General features: G+C 45.1%; 1 protein-coding gene across 1 annotated transcript in view; it reads left to right on the forward strand.

The window, feature by feature from the left end:
- LOC149441779 (cellular retinoic acid-binding protein 2) overlaps window positions 1-18,470 on the forward strand; it is a 79,175-nt gene that overhangs the window by 48,354 nt on the left and 12,351 nt on the right. The window contains exon 3 of the mRNA XM_089656896.1: window positions 17,341-17,457. Within this exon, the coding sequence (XP_089513022.1) occupies window positions 17,341-17,457 (117 nt within the window). The remainder of the gene's footprint in view (window positions 1-17,340; window positions 17,458-18,470) is intronic.

The raw sequence follows: 18,470 nt of genomic DNA on the forward strand, positions 1-18,470 counted from the left end.
CTGATAAAATATTTTCATATAAATATTTTTATATGTGTAAAGGTGAATGCTGCAGACTTTGATTTCAAAGGGGAACACTGTAGACTGTGTAAAGGGGAAACCCTGATGAAAAGGGGCTTCTAGTCACCAGAGCCTCCCTTACACAATAGTCCGCAGAGTTCCCCTTATATCAGAATTTCCCAGAGTTCTCCTTTACATCAGAATCTGCATTATTCCCCCTTGCAGTGCAAGTGGGACCACTGCGGATCCTGATATTTTCATAGGTTTTTTTGAGTTTGGACAAGGACATAGGGGCCCCATGATCTCCCATTGCCCGGGGGCCCCATGAGTTGTCAGTCCGCCCCTGATTCTTTCTTAACTAGGCCTCCAGCCGCAACATCACCGACTCGGAGACACCACTGCAGATACCCCCACCAGAACAACTGGAAGCCGTACCTCAGACGGGTTCCTACAAAGTGCCTTTTCTTGTGCCCACATTAACCAACGAGGACCTTGCACCCCGTCGGACGTCCCTCAACACCAATATGGCACAACCACCACCAAGCCAAACCATCAAACAACGGGCGGGCGGGAGGGAAGTTTGCCTTGTGAAAACTCTCTTCAGACTGAAAACGCCCTGCAAGACCCTGTAAGACCACCCCTCGTGGCTCCCCCCACTCCTTCCTTAACTATTTTTAACTCCCCCTTATGCTAATGAGACTCTGCCCATCCCAACCCACTTTAACCCGTCATGCCGGCCCTTCGTTCAGGTCTTCTTTCTTCTTACTCTGGGCCTTCCTTTCATAAAAAAAGTCTCACATACCCATAGTAGCATGGAAAAACAAATCGAAACATCTGATTGGCTGATTTCTTCACATTCATGCTGTGGGCAGCACAGTGGCTAAATGGTTAGCACTTCTGCCTGGCAGTACTAGCGTCGCTGGTTCAAATCCCAACCCTGGCACCACCTGCGTGGAGTTTGCATGTTCTCCCTGTGACTGCATGGGTTTCCTCCGGGTACTCCAGTTTCCTCCCACACTCCAAAGACATGCTGGTAGGTTAACTGGCTCCTGTCTAAATTTTCCCTAGTATGTGTATGTATGAATGTGAGTTAAGGACTTTAGATTGTACGCCCCTTGAGGGTTAGGGACCTTAAATTCTACACCCCTTGAGGGTTAGGGACCTTAGATTGTAAACCCCTTGAGGGTTAGGGACCTTAGATTGTACACCCCTTGAGGGTTAGGGACCTTAGATTGTACACCCCTTGAGGGTTAGGGACCTTAGATTGTACACCCCTTGAGGGTTAGGGACCTTAGATTGTACGCCCCTTGAGGGTTAGGGACCTTAAATTCTACACCCCTTGAGGGTTAGGGACGTTAGATTGTACGCTCCTTGAGGGTTAGGGACCTTAGATTGTACACCCCTTGAGGGTTAGGGACCTTAGATTGTATGCCCCTTGAGGGTTAGGGACTTTAGATTGTACACCCCTTGAGGGTTAGGGACCTTAGGTTGTACGCCCCTTGGGGGTTAGGGACCTTAGATTGTACACCCCTTGAGGGTTAGGGACCGTAGATTGTACACTCTTTGAGGGTTAGGGACCTTAGATTGTACGTCCCTTGGGGGTTAGGGACCTTAGATTGTACACCCCTTGAGGGTTAGGGACCTTAGATTGTACACCCCTTGAGGGTTAGGGACCTTAGATTGTATGCCCCTTGAGGGTTAGGGACTTTAGATTGTACACCCCTTGAGGGTTAGGGACCTTAGGTTGTACGCCCCTTGGGGGTTAGGGACCTTAGATTGTACACCCCTTGAGGGTTAGGGACCGTAGATTGTACACTCCTTGAGGGTTAGGGACCTTAGATTGTACGTCCCTTGGGGGTTAGGGACCTTAGATTGTACACCCCTTGAGGGTTAGGGACCTTAGATTGTACGCCCCTTGAGGGTTAGGGATCTTAGATTGTACGCCCCTTGAGGGTTAGGGACTGATGTGAATGTACAATATATATGTACAGCGCTGCATAAATTGACGGCGCTATATAAGTACCTGAAACAAATACTAGAAATTGTGCAATTTGGAAAAAAATTGATATTTAATCCCAGCAAGTGCCTAAATTCCCCATAATGCTTTGCACCGTGCTGAATTTACAAAAGTTGTTGAAATTTTTTTTTACAGACACGTGAGATTTTTTTTTTCCAAAAGACGAGCTGTTTTTATGACCGACCATATGCCATTTAATCCCAACGCTCATTTTTGCCTGCGAGTGTCAGAAGCCTACCCATTAAATAACGACTCTGGACGCTCGAACGCAGGTGCTCGGAACACAGCGCTCATTGTTTTCAGCAAAAAAAAAAAAAAGAAAAATACAAGAATTCTAAAAAAAAGACTTGTTTTAGGAGCAAAAATTTTTCCTGCCATCCCCCAGCCGCTAATTCATCTACCAAATCCGAACGTGTTTTATGGCGTGCTGGAAGATCTCGCGACGCATTAAAAGACAAGTGACGAGCAAGCAAAAAAACTCTTTCGACTTCCCTGTCCGGGCTAATGACTCACAGCACTATTTATTTAACACGTGTCGGTTTACACGGTTCATCCCCCCACCCGTTCAACACCAACTCCCCCCCCCCCCCTCCGGCCAGGTTCCTTAGCTGAGGGCCTCTCGGGCGATCTGCTAGCCTTGCGGTTAAAAATCATTAAAGGGTTTCCTTCTGAAAGGTATGAGAAAGCGGAAATTTAAATCTTCACGCCTCTCGTGTCCCCGTGTCTACTGTGCATTTGGGGTTTTCCTCGGGACTTGATGGGATATTTATCAAACATCGGCTTCGGCACTTGTACGGGATGGTTCCGGATGAGGTTCCGGATGAAGCAATTTGCGGTTGGGTAAAGTGAGGTTATGTTGAAACCTTGCCATGATGAAATTCGGCACCGGCTTGAGACTGTGCCCAATGAAATACATAAGCTCAGTGAACTTACAAGTGATTTTTGGCCACGAGGCTGTGCTAGGAAGTCATTTGGGTCCTTTATTTTTTGCAACTGGAAAAGAGTGATGGTGCCTCCCCTTGGAAAAATTCACGCGTCATTTAGAATAATGGACTGTGCAGTGGCTAGTTACGGGGAACTTAAAAGAGTATCTACCACCAACTTTTTTTTCCCCAAGTGTAGCTCGGGGTTAACTTTCAGTACCAAAAGCAGTAACCCCAAGCTACACTCAGGAATACCCTGCAGCGTTGCTCAGGGATTCCCTCTTGCACTTACAGTTGTGTTCAAAATAATAGCAGTCAGACATCACTAACCGGATCAATCACTGTTTTTGGTGGAAATGATATTTCTACATGGCAAATAATTTCCTAGCGGGTGTAGTAGAGTCATAGAAATCCAACAGACCCAACAGTCATGACATGCATGCTGCTGATTCTGTGTCATTGAATCACTCATTGAAAGGGGCGTGTTCAAAATAATCGCAGTGTGGAGTTCTATTAGTGAGGTCATTCATTCTTTAAAAAACAGGTGGCAATTATTGCCCTTATTTAAGGAAGGAAGGCAGCAAATGTTGTACATGCTGGTTACAGTGCATTTCTCTCTGAAATTCTGAGGAAAATGGGGCGTTCCAGACATTGTTCAGAAGAACAGCGGACCTTGATTAAAAAGTTGATTGGAGAGGGGAAAACATATAAAGAAGTGCAGAAAATGATCGGCTGCTCAGCTAAAATGATCGCAAATGCTTTAAAATGGCAACCAAAACCTGAAAGACGTGGAAGAAAGCAAAAAACTACCATTGGAATGGATAGAAGAATAGCCCAAATGGCGCGGACTCAGCCAACAATCAGCTCCAGGAAGATGAAAGAAGGTGTGACGTTCCCTGTGAGGACTGTTACAATTAGAAGACGCCTATGTGAAGCCAAGTTATCTGCAAGACGCCCCCGCAAAGTCCCACTGTTGGAAAAAAGACGTGTGCTGAAGAGGTTACAATCTGCCAAAGAGCACATTGACTGGCCTAAAGAGAAATGACGCAACATTTTGTGGACTGATGAAAGTAAGATTGTTCTTTTTGGGTCTAGTGGGCGGAGACAGTTTGTCAGACAACCCTAAACACTGAATTCAAGCCACAGTACACTGTGAAGACCGTGAAGCATGGTGGTGCAAGCATCATGATATGGGGATGTTTCTCATACTACGGGTTGGGCCTATTTATCGCATACCAGGGATCATGGATCAGTTTGAATCCATCAGAATACTTGAAGAGGTCATGCTGCCTTATGCTGAAGAGGAAATGCCCTTGAAATGGGTGTTCCTACAAGACAACGACCCCAAACACACCAGTAAACGGGCGACATCTTGGTTCCAGACCAACAAGATGGACGTTATGGAGTGGCCAGCCCAATCCCCGGATCTTAATCCAATAGAAAACTTGTGGGGTGACATCAAAAAATGCCGTTTCTGAGGCAAAACCAAGAAATAGAGAAGAACTGTGGAATGTGGTCCAATCATCCTGGGCTGGAATACCTGATCACAGGGGCCAGAAGTTGGGTGACTCCATACAACACAGATGTACAGCAGTTCTCAGAAACAGTGCGACTACAACCAAATATTCATGAAGTCATTCAAAGGAAAGCAAAATCTTCAAACATTTCTCAGTTTATATAGTGAATGTTTGAGTTTGTAAAGAAGAATACAAACACTGCGATTTTTTTGAACCGTCTAATATTCACTTTTCTTCAATTTCTTTAGAGGAACAACACAAATTTGATGTATTTTTCTTCATGTTTTGATTTGGAATAGAATGTGTCGTGTTCCCAATGCATTTGTATGGATGGAAATAAAAGCTATTAGAAGGATTTTCAGCTTTATTCACTTTTTTCAACACACTGCTATTATTTTGAACACAACTGTACCTTGTCCTGCGCTCCCGCAATGTCCCCCCCGCAGCGTCCCCGGCCATCTGTCTTCCAGGTTCCGTTCCATGCGACGTCAGGACGTACGGGGGGACAGAACTGGCGGGAAATTTAAAAAAGTGAAATTCACTAAAATCACTAAAATCACATAGTATAACATTCCTGTATCAAACCATTTCACATACATTTTGTCCCGAGTGCTTTGTCCGGCGCCCTGCCTGCATTTTTACTGTTCTTTCTGCCTGGAAACTGAGAAACGTCCATGGCGTCCAAAAAGCGTCCCTTTAGGTCAAAATCGGTTTCAGACCAGCTAGAGAACAGCGATAGTAAATCAGAACCACTTGCAGAATTGAGTGATAATGATTCGTGGGGGAAATTCTTCATCAGACACTGAAAATGATTCTGCGACTTTGCTCAGTGATGTGCGAACTTGGCGCTATATTTCACATTTCAGTGTTTTTGGTTTGATTATATTATTGAATTATATTTATTATTATTATATTATTATTTTTTATGATTATTTATTATATTATAATTTATGATTTTGTGTTTCAAATTTTATCATACCCGGGATGTTTACTAGACTCTTGTTCGGACAGATTTCAGTGAGTTATTCCTAAAAATTACAGCCTACAATAAAAAAAAAACATATTTCCATGCAACAAAATGTACCGCTTTGAGCACAGAAATACTGACATAATCAGACCACTAGGGAGGTTAAATTAGATAATCCCTATCAGGGGAGATTATCTTTACTTCCTGTCCTGGGGACCCAACAGAAAGTGGGAAGGAATTTCCCCAAAGTTCAAGAAAAAACCATGAAGTGAAGGATATTCCTTTTTATATAGTTGTCAACAGGGGTGGACTGACCATTTGGAAACTCGGGCACTGCCCGAGGGCCCGGGGTCAGTAGGGGGCCCCATGAGATGCCCCTGGTACCTTTTTCATAGGCTTTTTTGAGTCTGGGCAAGGACACAGGGGCCCCATGATCCCCTATTGCCCGGAGGCCCCATGAGTTGTCAGTCCGCCCCTGGTTGTCAACAGAACTATAGCCAACTTTTTTTAGGATTTGGAAAGAGTGGACAATGGCTTAACCTCTATCGGGGGAAAAATTCCATAACTTCCTGTTCTTGGGGTAATTATCTTGGGATTGTGCCTACTTCTTTTATTAATCAACCCAAGCTGAGTCCTATTTCCAAGCTCACCAAATTAGGTGAGTGTTGTGCCGAAACACGTTGGATGTTTTATGTGTTTTTGTTATGTGCCAACTAGGGGCGGACTGAAAACTCATGGGGCCCCCGGGCAATAGGGGATCATGGGGCCCCTTTGTCCTCGCCAACACCCAAAAAAGCCTCTGAAAAAGTCAATGAAAGGTACCAGAGGCATCTCATGGGGCCCTCTACTGATCACGGGCCCTCGGGCAGTGCCCGAGTGCTTGAATGGTCAGTCCGCCCCTGGTACCAACACTACCAGAAAAAGATTTTGGATTCTTAGGTCTTTGGTCTGGAGCTTTCATTAGACTTCTTACAAGCAACATTCATGCCTTTATGACAAATTGCGTAATTTGGAAAAAATGTGATATTTAATCCCAGAAATTGCGTAAATTCCCCATAATGCTTTACACCATGCTGAATTTATAAAAGTTGTTACAAAATTTTTTTATAGATATGTGAGATTTTTTCCAAAAGACGAGCTGTTTTGATGACCAACCATATGCCATTTAATCCCAACGCTCACTTTTACCACTCTATCCAAAGCAAAGGTTTTGGCTTTAGATACACTGTAACAGGGGCGGACTGACAACTCTTGGGGCCCCCGGGCAATAGGGGATCATGGGGCCCCTGTGTCTTCACCCACATTCAAACCACACCCAAAAAAGCCTATGAAAGGTACCAGGGGCATCTCATGGGGCCCCCTACTGACCCCAGTCCCTCGGACAGTGCCCGAGTTCCCAAATGGTCAGTCCGCCCCTGCACTGTAATAACCAAGGGCGGACAGTCAACTCATGGGGCCCCCAGGCAATAGGGGATCATGGGGCCCCGTGTCCTTGCCCAAACTCAAAAAAGCCTATGAAAAAGGTACCAGGGGCATCTCATGGGGCCCCCTACTGACCACGGGCCCTTGGGCAGTGCCCGAGTTTCCAAATGGTCAGTCTGGTAATAACTAAGCTGAAAAATGCAGGTGGTTGTGTAGGCCAAACATTTTTTATTCTAAGTTTAGGGTAGAGCAAGGAAGGATTAGTACCCCTGTTTAATTTATATCACTCAAGCAAAAGTAGATGTGAGGTGCTGACTCCGAACTCTCACCTATCAAACAAAAGGTGGCAATGAGACTTGATGGAAATTACCTTTGAAGATCCACTGCAAGGTGGGGGGGTTCCCCAAAGAAGTAGGGGCCACCCAAACTTAGAAATCCATTTTGGGTGAATTTCCAATTGACTTCCATTGAGACAACCCTGTTTCTACTCTTGACAAAGAGTAAGGCCACCTGAACTGAAAAATCCAATTTGGGTCAACTTCCCATTGGCTTCCATTGAGACTGCTCCTTTTCTACTCTTGACAAAGACTTTCCCTCAAGAGTTTCTTAAATAGTCAAATTTACATTATTGCTTCATCATTTACCCAGATTAAGGGTGAAACACATTGGCTACAGTTTGTCTTCTTGTTAACAACGTATCATTGGCAATAAAGAACCTTTCCCTCTGTGTTATAGGGCTTCAAGTTTATTTTGCCGTCTGTATCCCCACTAGATGGACTCACCCTTTTTTTTGACCATTAGAAAGAACCAGAACTGGAATAGAGAGGAAATCGTCCAATGGGAGAACCTGTACTGATGACAACTGTCTTAGGGAATTGTTCTCACTTCCAGTAAAAATGATAGGGGTTTGGGTGGAGGTGCAACTGCTCTCCGGGGTCCTGAATCCAGGTTCATCAGACACCAAAACCTGTCCGAGAGAAGCAGAGCCCCGTTAGCCAGGTACAGATATGCCTCCTAATCTCGACCCCAAATAAATTAAAATCGTTTACCTGAGATGCACCGGTGGGGAGGTAGGAGCCACTTCAACTCTGGCCCCCAAAATTGAACCTCTGGGTTTGTCTCCCAAAAACCTTGGTGATGACATTGCCAAGGCAACCGGTGACTGAAAGGGCTTGAGGATCACTGTCAAACTGACCATCCAGAGCAGATAGACCCAGATTGAGTTTGTGCTGTCTGCTATCTGTCCTGATCATCAAGGCCCTGAAGGAGCCTCTAAAAACAAATGATAGGGGTTTTAACCTTTCCCTATTTCATCCAAAAGTAAAGAAGAAAAGTTTTGGCTATACATACAGTGAAGGAAATAAGTATTTGCTCCCCTGCTGATTTTGAATGTTTGCCCACTCACAAAGAAATGATCGGTCTAAAAATTGAATGGTAGATGTATTGTAACACTGAGAGACAGAATAGCAACAAAAAATTCAAAAGAAATGCATCTCTAATAAATGATGCACTGATTTGCATGTTCAGGAGGGAAATAAGTATTTGATCCTGTATCATTCAGCAGGATTTCTGGCTACCAGGTGTCGTTCATACAGGTAACAAGCTGAGATTGGAAGCAGTCTCTTCGAGGGAGTGCTGCTAATCTCATTTTGATACCTGTATAAAAGACACCTGTCCACAGGAGCAATCAAATCATCAGATTCCAAACTCTCCACCATGGCAAAGACCAAAGAGCTGTCCAAGGATGTCAGGGACAAGATTGTAGACCTACACAAGGCTGGACTGGGCTACCAAACTATGGCCAAGCAGCTTGGTGAGAAGGTGACAACAGTTGGTGCAATCATTCACAAATGGAAGAAACACAAAACAAGTGTCAGTCTCCCTAGGTCTGGTGCACCATGCAAGATCTCACCTCGTGGAGTGTCAATGATCATGAGAACAGTGAGGAATCATCCCAGAACTACATGTGAGGATCTTGTCAATGATCTCCAGGCAGCTGGGACCACAGTCACCAAGAAAACAATTGGTAACACACTACGCCGACAAGGACTGAAATCCTGCAGTGCCCGCAAGGTCCCTCTGCTCAAGAAAGCACATGTCCAGGTCCGTCTGAAGTTTGTCACTGAACATCTGAATGATGCAGAGGAGGACTGGATGAAAGTGTTGTGGTCAGATGAGACCAAAATCAAGCTCTTTGGCATCAACTCAATTCGCCGTGTTTGGAGGAGGAATGCTGCCTATTACCCCAATAAGACCATCCCAACTGTGAAACATGGTGGTGGAAACATTCTGCTTTGGGGGTATTTTTCTGCTAAGGGGACAGGACAACTGCACCGCATCATAGGGATGATGGACGGGGCAATGTACCATCAAATCTTGGGTGAGAACTTTCCAGGGTATTGAAAATGGGTCGTGGATGGTTGTTCCAGCATGACAATGACCCAAAACACATGGCCAAAGCAACAAAGGAGCGGCTGAAGAAAAAGCACATTAAGGTCATGGAGTGGCCAAGCCAGGCTGCAGACCTTAATCCGATTGAAAATCTGTGGAGGAAGCTGAGAGTTCGAGTTGCCAAACGTCAGCCACCAAACCTTAATGACTTGGAGAGGATCTGCCAAGAGGAGTGGGCCAAAATTCCTCCTGAGATGTGTGCAAACCTGGGGGCCAACTCCAGGAAACGTCTGACCTCTGTGATTGCCAACAAGGGATTTGCCACCAAGTACTAAGTCATGTTTTGTGAAGGGGATCAAATAATTATTTCCCTCATGAACATGCAAATCAGTCATCATTTGTTAGACATGCATTTCTTTTGAATTTTTTGTTGCTATTCTGTCTCTCAGTGTTACAATACACCGAACATTTGATTTTTAGACTGATTATTTATTTGTGAGTGGGCAAACATTCAAAATCAGCAGGGGAGCAAATACTTATTTCCTTCACTGTACATTAGAATTTTGACAACCAAACAGTTATATTCTGCATTTGTTTGCATCTTCTTTCCATCTACTGTCTGTAAACAGCAAACAAAATGGAAGAATGAAGGCCGCCCTTGAAAATAGTTGGGAATTAGTGCGCTCCGAAGAATCTCATCTCATTAGAGGTCACTCCTATTCGTGTTAACGATGAATATGAGACCCAAAACTCATCTGACAAAATATGATTCATCGCGTTTTAATAAAGGGCCCAGGCAGCTCATGGCACGGTGCCATCCTTTACAAAAGGCGACGAAGAGCTCCCTGAAGCATGACAAGTCTGGAACGGGTCACACGCTCTGCTTTCTCAACTCAACCATGATTCTGATCTCATTACCCGATATCTGACTCTTTGGCCTCGTCAGACGGGGCCGGCAAGACTTGCTTCACTGCCTCTTCTTTCGTGCGCTCCTTCTGTGCACAAATCGTGTTTTGTTTTTTTTTGTGCTGGAGATTTTTTCAGCTGATTACAAAGACGGCAAAGATAATGTACAAAAGAAAAAACAGATCATTGGGATGAATTCAAAAACATCTAAAGCCAAAACTTTTTTTTTTTCATTTTGGATAGAGTAGGGCAGTGATGGCGAACCTATGGCACGCGTGCCAGAGCTGGCACGCAGAGCCATCTCAGTGGGCACGCCAGGAAGAAGAGGATGATGAGCGCACACGGACCGGCCATCCAGATCTCGTCCACACTGAACCCCATCAAACTACATTTCCCACATGTCTCTGGGGCCAGGGTGGGCGTGGACGAGAGGAAACGGCTCCAATGCGGCTCTGGCACCAGGGGTGATGTACCCGGGGATGGGCGCGGAAGAGAGGAAGAGGCTCCCACACTGCTCCGGGGCCAGGGGCAACGTGTTCAGCGTGAATGGGAATGAGCTGCTGGGTTGGAAGCCACACCGACACTGCCAGAGGTGAGATTAACTGCTTACAGTGTCATCCATCAGTGCCCAGCAGTGTCGCCTGTCAGTGCCCAGCAGTGTCGCCCATCAGTGCTGCCCAGCAGTGCCACCCATCAATGATGCCCAGCAGTGCCATCCATCAGTGCCCAGCAGTGCCGCCTGTCAGTGCTTCCCAGCAGTGCCACCTGTCAGTGCCCAGCAGTGTCGCCCATCAGTGCTGCCCATCAGTGCCACCCATCAATGATGCCCAGCAGTGCCCAGCAGTGCCCATCAGTGCCATCCATCAATGCCCAGCAGTGTCACCCATCAGTTCCCAGCAGTGCCGCCTGTCAGTGCTGCCCAGCAGTGCCACCTGTCAGTGCTGCCCAGCAGTGCCACCTGTCAGTGCTGCCCAGCAGTGTCACCCATCAGTGCTGCCCATCAGTGCCACCCATCAATGATGCCCAGCAGTGCCCAGCAGTGCCCAGCAGTGTCACCCATCAGTGCCCAGCAGTGTCACCCATCAGTGCCCAGCAGTGTCGCCTGTCAGCGCTGCTCAGCAGTGCCACCTGTCAGCGCTGCCCAGCAGTGCCACCTGTCAGTGCCCAGCAGTGTCGCCCATCAGTGCTGCCCATCAGTGCCACCCATCAATGATGCCCAGCAGTGCCACCGATCAGTGCCGTCTCTCAGTGCGTCCAGGTAGGCAAGTGGTTAATTGCAGTGTTGGCACTTTGAAATAAAAAAGTTGGTTTGTGTTGCAGTTTTGGGCACTCGGGCTCAAAAAGGTTCGCCATCACTGGAGTAGGGAATGAATGAAACCCCTGTTTTTGCTGTGTCCCATCCGGGAGATTTATATAGACAAAAAGGTGCAGCGCTAATGAAAAAGGTGAAAGTATCAACATTCATTCAGTATTAAGAATAGAAAACAAAGAAGAAGACATAAGTTCATAAGATCGTTCATAAAAGTTCGATGTTCAATCCAGTGTCCATGAACATGCAAAAGGGATACGGTGTGTCAATTCTACCCGGTCTCCTCTGCAGATCAGGGTGAGTGATCCAAGTGTGAGCAGGGAATATATATTAATTAAATGCGCACTCACCAGAAGTGCGTTAAGAGTACGCATGCAAGCAGTTTCCTCTCTTCAGATGCATCTAGGTTCTCCACACTCTCTGGTGAAGCCGCGTTCCCTAGTTCTCACTGGTCATCCCTCCTGGTCAGGTTCCATGGTACATAAGGCACTCATACATCTCTGGAGTCCCTCCTTAACCTTGATACTGTGAAAAGAGCCCAATAAGGGACATCACATAGCGTGATACTGCATAAACACTTTATTCCAAAAATGACACAGGATAAATGAAGGTACTGACCGCAAAAAGGGTAAGATGTCCAGGTGCTGTAGCCCCACTGACGCGTTTCGTGCTATGCACGTTCTCAAAGGGTCAAGGCTTTTCTTTTATTATATCTTTACCACAGTAAGCGCTCGCTACACAACTTGCATCCGGGAGATTTGCCTTCATTTCCTGTCCTGTAAACACAACAAAAAATCTTTCAAGTGAGAACCTTTCCTCTTAAGCCAGCCATGGATGGTTTTCTGATTTACTAGAGAAATAAAGGTGCAGCGCTAAGAGCTAAAGTGCAAATAACAATAAAATTATTATGTGCGATATGCAAAACTTATATGAATTCACAGAGTGCAATGATGATTAATGATCACACAAATGTCCAGATCACAAGGTATAAATCATATCAATCCTGTGGTATCCTGTCTGTAGTGATAGTGTGCAATCCAGAGGTGAAGATTTTTAAATGAATAGAATGCGCACTCACCAGAAGTGCGTATTAAATACGCATGAAGGAAGTGTCTTTACTCTTCAAACACCTAGGTCCTCAGCATTCTGGTCAGGCCGCACTCTACATCATCCTCTGCTTCCCCGTAATGATAGGGCTCCAAGGATCATCAAGCAATCACAGGCATCAGGGGTCCCCCTTATTAACCACTTCCAGTCCGGACACTTTTACCCCACTTCCTTTCAGCTTTCAGCGCTATCACACTTTGAATGACAATTGCGCGGTCATGCAATACTGTACCCATATGAATTTTTAACCATTTTTTTGAGACAGATAAAGCTTTATTTTGGTGGTATTTATTCACCGCTGGGATTTTTATTTTTTTTACTATGTAAATGAAAAAGTCCAAAAATTTAAAAAAAAAGTGTTTTTTTTTTATAAAATTTTGCAAATAAATAATATTTCATCATAAATCTTGGCCAAAATTTATTCCGTAATTTTTTTAGTAAAAAAGAAAAATCCAAATTAGTTTATAACCAAAAATTATCATTTTTAAACATTTTTTTTTACATTTTTATTTTATTTTTTTTATATTATTATTTTTTTTATTTTTTTTTTTATTTACATACTGTCGCCCTAGCAGTACAGTGTCACCATGGTGACACTGTACTACTTGTGGGGGGTGATGAAGATTTTTTTTTTTTTACACTGATTGCTTTTACACCCATATAGGATGTAAAAACAATCATTTCTCTTTCTCTCTGTCTGCATTCTTGCAGTCATTGAGAAGTACTGAGTGAGCTGTGATTGGTCACAGCTTGTCACATGGTACAAGGCTGTTGTGAATAGCCTTGTACCATGTGACCTCTGTGATCATTCACAGATTTCACACGTGACATCTTGCTTACTACTTTGCATGTGATCACTGATTCGCCAATCAGTGATCACATGATGGGGACCTCGTACAGAGGTCCTGTCCGACGATCGGAGTTTCACTGTGTCCGGGGGACACAGCGGACACCGGATCGCGGTGGTGCGTGCTCCCAGGAAGTGCGCACAGCTAGAAAAGGCGGGTGCCGTTTAGGAACGGCAACCCGCCCCTGGACAGCCACCGCCCTGCCGTTTATAAACAGCAGGCGGATGGCAAGAGGTTAAAGCAGGCACTGCAGAAGGTGGTGCTCTCAAAGAGAGCCAATAAGGGACGCCACATAGTGTAATATTGCTATGATGCGTTTTTATTAAATCATAAATAGAAAAAAAAATTTTTACTGACCAAAAATTCAGGATGGCCATCAGCGGTGGTTAGTTGTCCGGATGCTGTAGCCCACTGACGCGTTTCGTGCTAAGCACGTCCTCATAGCTGCTAATAGAGAAAAATTTTCCAACAAGTCCTTCCGATGGAAGTTGATCAAACTATCGACTTCTGACAAGCAAGGACGGCCACACACTGATTGAAATGTACCCGGTCCATGCTTAACCGGTCAAATTTCGATCAGTGTATGGCCAGCTTTAGGCAGTTTTAGACAGTTGTCTCTGGAACAGCACAGCAAAGAGGTAACAGAAAGGAGGTTAAAGGGTTAAAGTACTTGCCAATCAGCCTTGGGTTTGCAGATCAAGTTTTAAAGCAAAAGGGCACATCTCCCAGGTTGGTTCTGATGGTAAAAGGGAGAATTCTTCAACTTCTTCCAACCGGAAAAGTTTCCCTCTCTTGCAGTTCTGATGACAACTCTAAATTTTAAATTTTGCATTACGTTCTATCTTGGTGACAAAGGTCAGGACAAACCGAATAAATTTCCCTAACTGGGAGACAAAAAGCAATAAAAATTTGACAGGGTTTTAACTCCTCACCACTCTATCCAAAATTAAAGGAAATAGTTTTAGATACACTTTAAAGCCCAGCTCCAGCGTCCAGCCAAATCCTTTTCTTTCGCCTTAGAAGGGATAGAACCTTTTACTGGAGACTTTGCCCTGGTGATCACTGTCACTGAGACTGAAGGTCAAGGAAATCCAAAAATCCAGGGCAAAGTAACAGGTTTGACAAACATACAAAGTTTGATTCTACCTCCGTATCGTTGGGATTCGAAGGATGTCAGTCTCAACAGCCAGGCTTCTATTTGCCTCCCATGGTACAAGTAGACACAATGGCTGGAATCCATCTATGACCTTTAAATTACTTTACTGATTAAAGGGCATAATATCCAGAGTGTCCACAGAACTAACAAGATCCAATGCATTTTGGTAGAAGCTATAAGTTGGGTCTCTTCCAAAATGTGTGAGCATCTTGTTGATAATGTGGATACCCTGGATTTCTTGCATGTTGATCAATAAAATAAATTGAGGTTCATAGACAGACTCCAGTTATACTTAAAGCAGCCATTCTCAACTAGAGTTCCTCCAGAGCTTGCTTGGGATTTCATGGCTAACTGACCTACCATCTGATGGTGCCTTCATAGTTCCAGGTCCAATGCCACTTGACAGAGCCATCGGTATGATTTCAAGAGTGTCATTTTTCTACGGGTTCCCTGAGACCTAAAACATTATTTCAAGGGTTCCTCTGGGGTAAAAAGGTATGATTTCAAGAGTGTCATTTTGACCACCACTGTAAGCGAAGTACTCTTCCCATTTACCCCCACCAATGGAAGCAAAATTTTTCCATTGAACCCCATGGAAATATTTTTCTACGGGTTCCCTGAGACCTAAAACATTATTTCAAGGGTTCCTCTGGGGTAAAAAGGTTGAGATCCTGAATACGGCTGCCAGACTCATTCACCTTTCCAACCGCTCCATTTCCGCCACCCCCCTCTGCCAATCCGTCCACTGGCTTCCGATTGCGCAACGGATCAAATTCAAAATCCTAACACTGACGTACAAAGCTGTCCACCATACTACCCCGAACTACATCACTGACCTAATATCCAAGTACCGCCCAACACGCACACTCCGCTCCTCACAAGACCTCCTTCTCTCTAGTTCCCTGGTCTCCTCCTCCCATGCCCACCTCCAGGACTTCTCCAGGGTGTCACCCATCCTCTGGAACTCCCTGCCCCAACCCATCCAATTATCACCTACTCTCCTCTCCTTTAGGCGCACCCTGAAAACCCATCTCTTCAGGGAAGCCTACCCCACCCCCTGCTAACTTGCCGACCTCCTCCACTCTTCCTACCACTCCATCCCCCACAGCTATCTCCTCCTGTGCCACCATCCCCTCCCTCCTAGATTGTAAGCTCGAAAGAGCAGGGCCCTCGATCCCCTCATGTTTTGCATTGTATTGTTCTGTCACATGTTCTGTCCCCCTTTGTAATGTACAGCGCCGAGCGAACTATTGGCGCTTTATAAATACTGTATAATAATAACTTAAAGTAACAGATTTACTTAATAGTCCCACGTCTTAGTTTGCCCAATGGAGAAAAGTGAAATTCCCAAGTACAGGGAAACATGTGTCTCTTCCCTGCCTTCCTCCCATGATGCAGCACTAGGTACCTGAGTGTCCAGTCCCCAAGCCTGAGCATTGGAGGAACAAATGCAAATTACGTATGAGCAGCAAAGTAACAGGTATCCTATATCCTCTTTATCCTCGCTAAGGCCTATATTTGAAGCTGGTGTACTATGGTTAGAGGCAATCGGGTGATCCACTTCTCTTTCCTGGCTGTAGGACCTGTGGTAGATTTGACCATCCAGCATGATCCTGGGCATTCAGATGTTGGGGGACTCAATGGTAGCAGTCATTTGAGGGTGATGTACATGTGCCCCTTTATTTATTACAGGTACTTATATAGCACTGCCAATTTACACAGCGCTTTACATATATATTGTACATTCACATCAGTCCCAAACCCTCAAGGAGTGTACAATCAAAGGTCCCTCACATTCAGGGGCGGACTGACCATTTAGCCACTGGGGCACTGCCCGAGGGCCCGGGGTCAATAGGGGGCCCCATGAGATGCCCCTGGTACCTTTCATAGGCTTTTTTGGGTGTGGTTTGAGTGTGGGCAAGGACACAGGGGCCCCATGATTTCCTATTGCCCGGGGGCCCCATGAGTTGTCAATCCACCCCTGCTCACATTCATACATACATACATACACATAATAGGACTGATTTAGACAGGATCCAATTAACCTACCAGTATGTCTTTGGACTGTGGGAGGAAACTCACACAGGGAGAACTCTGCAAATTCCAGGCATGTGGTGCTGTGGTTGGGATTCAAACCAACAACTCTGGTGCTGCCAGGTGGAAGTGCTAACCATTTAGCCACTGTGCAGCCTCTAGGAGGCAATTGGGTGATTCACTTCTCAATCCTACCTGTAGAACCCGTCATAGATTTGACCATCTGCCATGATCCTGGGCAGCCATCCGCCATGATCCTGGGCAGCCATCCGCCATGATCCTGGGCAAATGCTGGACACTCAGATGTTGGGGGACTCAGTAGTAGCAGTCATATAAAGGCGATGTACATGTGTCATTGTGGCCCTTGATCTCAGCTTCCATTCTGGCCATTCAGTGTCTGAATGGTTGTTTGTTGAACTAAAGAAAAAGACACATGTGGAGAGAAAGTCTACAACAATTCCATCCTAAATGGTCAACCATTCATAGATTTCATTTGTCCATAGGTGATCCATCCTCCCTCAATCCCTGTCACTTTCTTCAGTCTGAAAGCTGCTAACTCAGGGAAAACCAGAAGAAAGGATTGAATAGAGGGTGTTAAATTCCTCAAAGATATGTTTCCAGGAGGAGGCTGCTGTCTCCTCTTCATGACGGATGGCTCTTTTAGTTTGAAGTGTCCTTGTCTGGAGAGCCTGTTTGTTATTTAATGAAGTGCCTGATTTTGTTTCCTCTTTGTGTCTATTCAGAGCCTGGCCAAATGGGAGAGTGAAAACAAAATGGTGTGTGAGCAGCGACTTCTGAAAGGGGATGGACCCAAGACCTCCTGGTCCAGAGAGCTGACCAACGATGGAGAACTCATCCTGGTAAGATAACCTGTCTGTGGCACCTTTCCAAGAAAACAAAATTTTCCAAATCCAATCCAGAACTTATAACCGATATAAAGGACTTATTTACTAATAGAGAAAATACATTCAAATTAAAATGTCTAGCGACTGGTGGATATCAAATAGAAGTAAGAGGAAGATTGTAAGAAGTCACATAAAAACACGTTACTATATATCATGTTTCCCTGTAGTTTTGGATAGCTGAAAATGAGTAGAGGAGGTAAGGGGAAATATTATAGTAGGGACAACTATTCCAGTGACAACTGTCTAAGAGGGGATTTCTCCTTGCTCTGGGAAGATTTCCATTCACTTCCTGATGTGTCTGTAGGACAGGAAACAAAGGAAAATCTCCTCAATGAGACACAGACATATAAAAACAGGGATTCTTATCCCGTACCTATTCTCAAAACAAAACAACAAATTGTGGCAATAGATACTCATATAGGACTACCGTATTTTCCGGCGTATAAGACGACTGGGCGTATAAGATGACCCCCTACTTTTCCTGTTAAAATAGAGGGTTTGAGCTATATTCGCCATATAAGACTACCCCTCTTCCAACACACACCAAATAAAAATGAAAAAACATCAGATTTGATTTCAGTATGGTATTCCAATGATGGGGTGCTATTCCTCTCACTGACACCAATGATGGGGCACTATTCCTCTCACTGACACCAATGATGGGGCACTATTCCTCCCACTGATACCAATGATGGGCACTATTCCTCCCACTGATACCAATGATGGGGCACTATTTCATCCACTGACACCAATGATGGGGCACTATTCCTCCCACTGATACCAATGATGGGGCACTATTCCTCCCACTGACACCAATGATGGGGCACTATTTCATCCACTGACACCAATGATGGGGCACTATTCCTCCCACTGATACCAATGATTTGCACTATTCCTCCCACTGATACCAATGATGGGGCACTATTCCTCCCACTGATACCAATGATGGGGCACTATTTCATCCACTG

The sequence above is a fragment of the Staurois parvus genome, unplaced genomic scaffold, assembly GCF_062004578.1.
Source record: "Staurois parvus isolate SC_StPar_1 unplaced genomic scaffold, SC_StPar_1.0 ptg000948l, whole genome shotgun sequence".
Lineage (NCBI taxonomy): Eukaryota > Metazoa > Chordata > Amphibia > Anura > Ranidae > Staurois > Staurois parvus.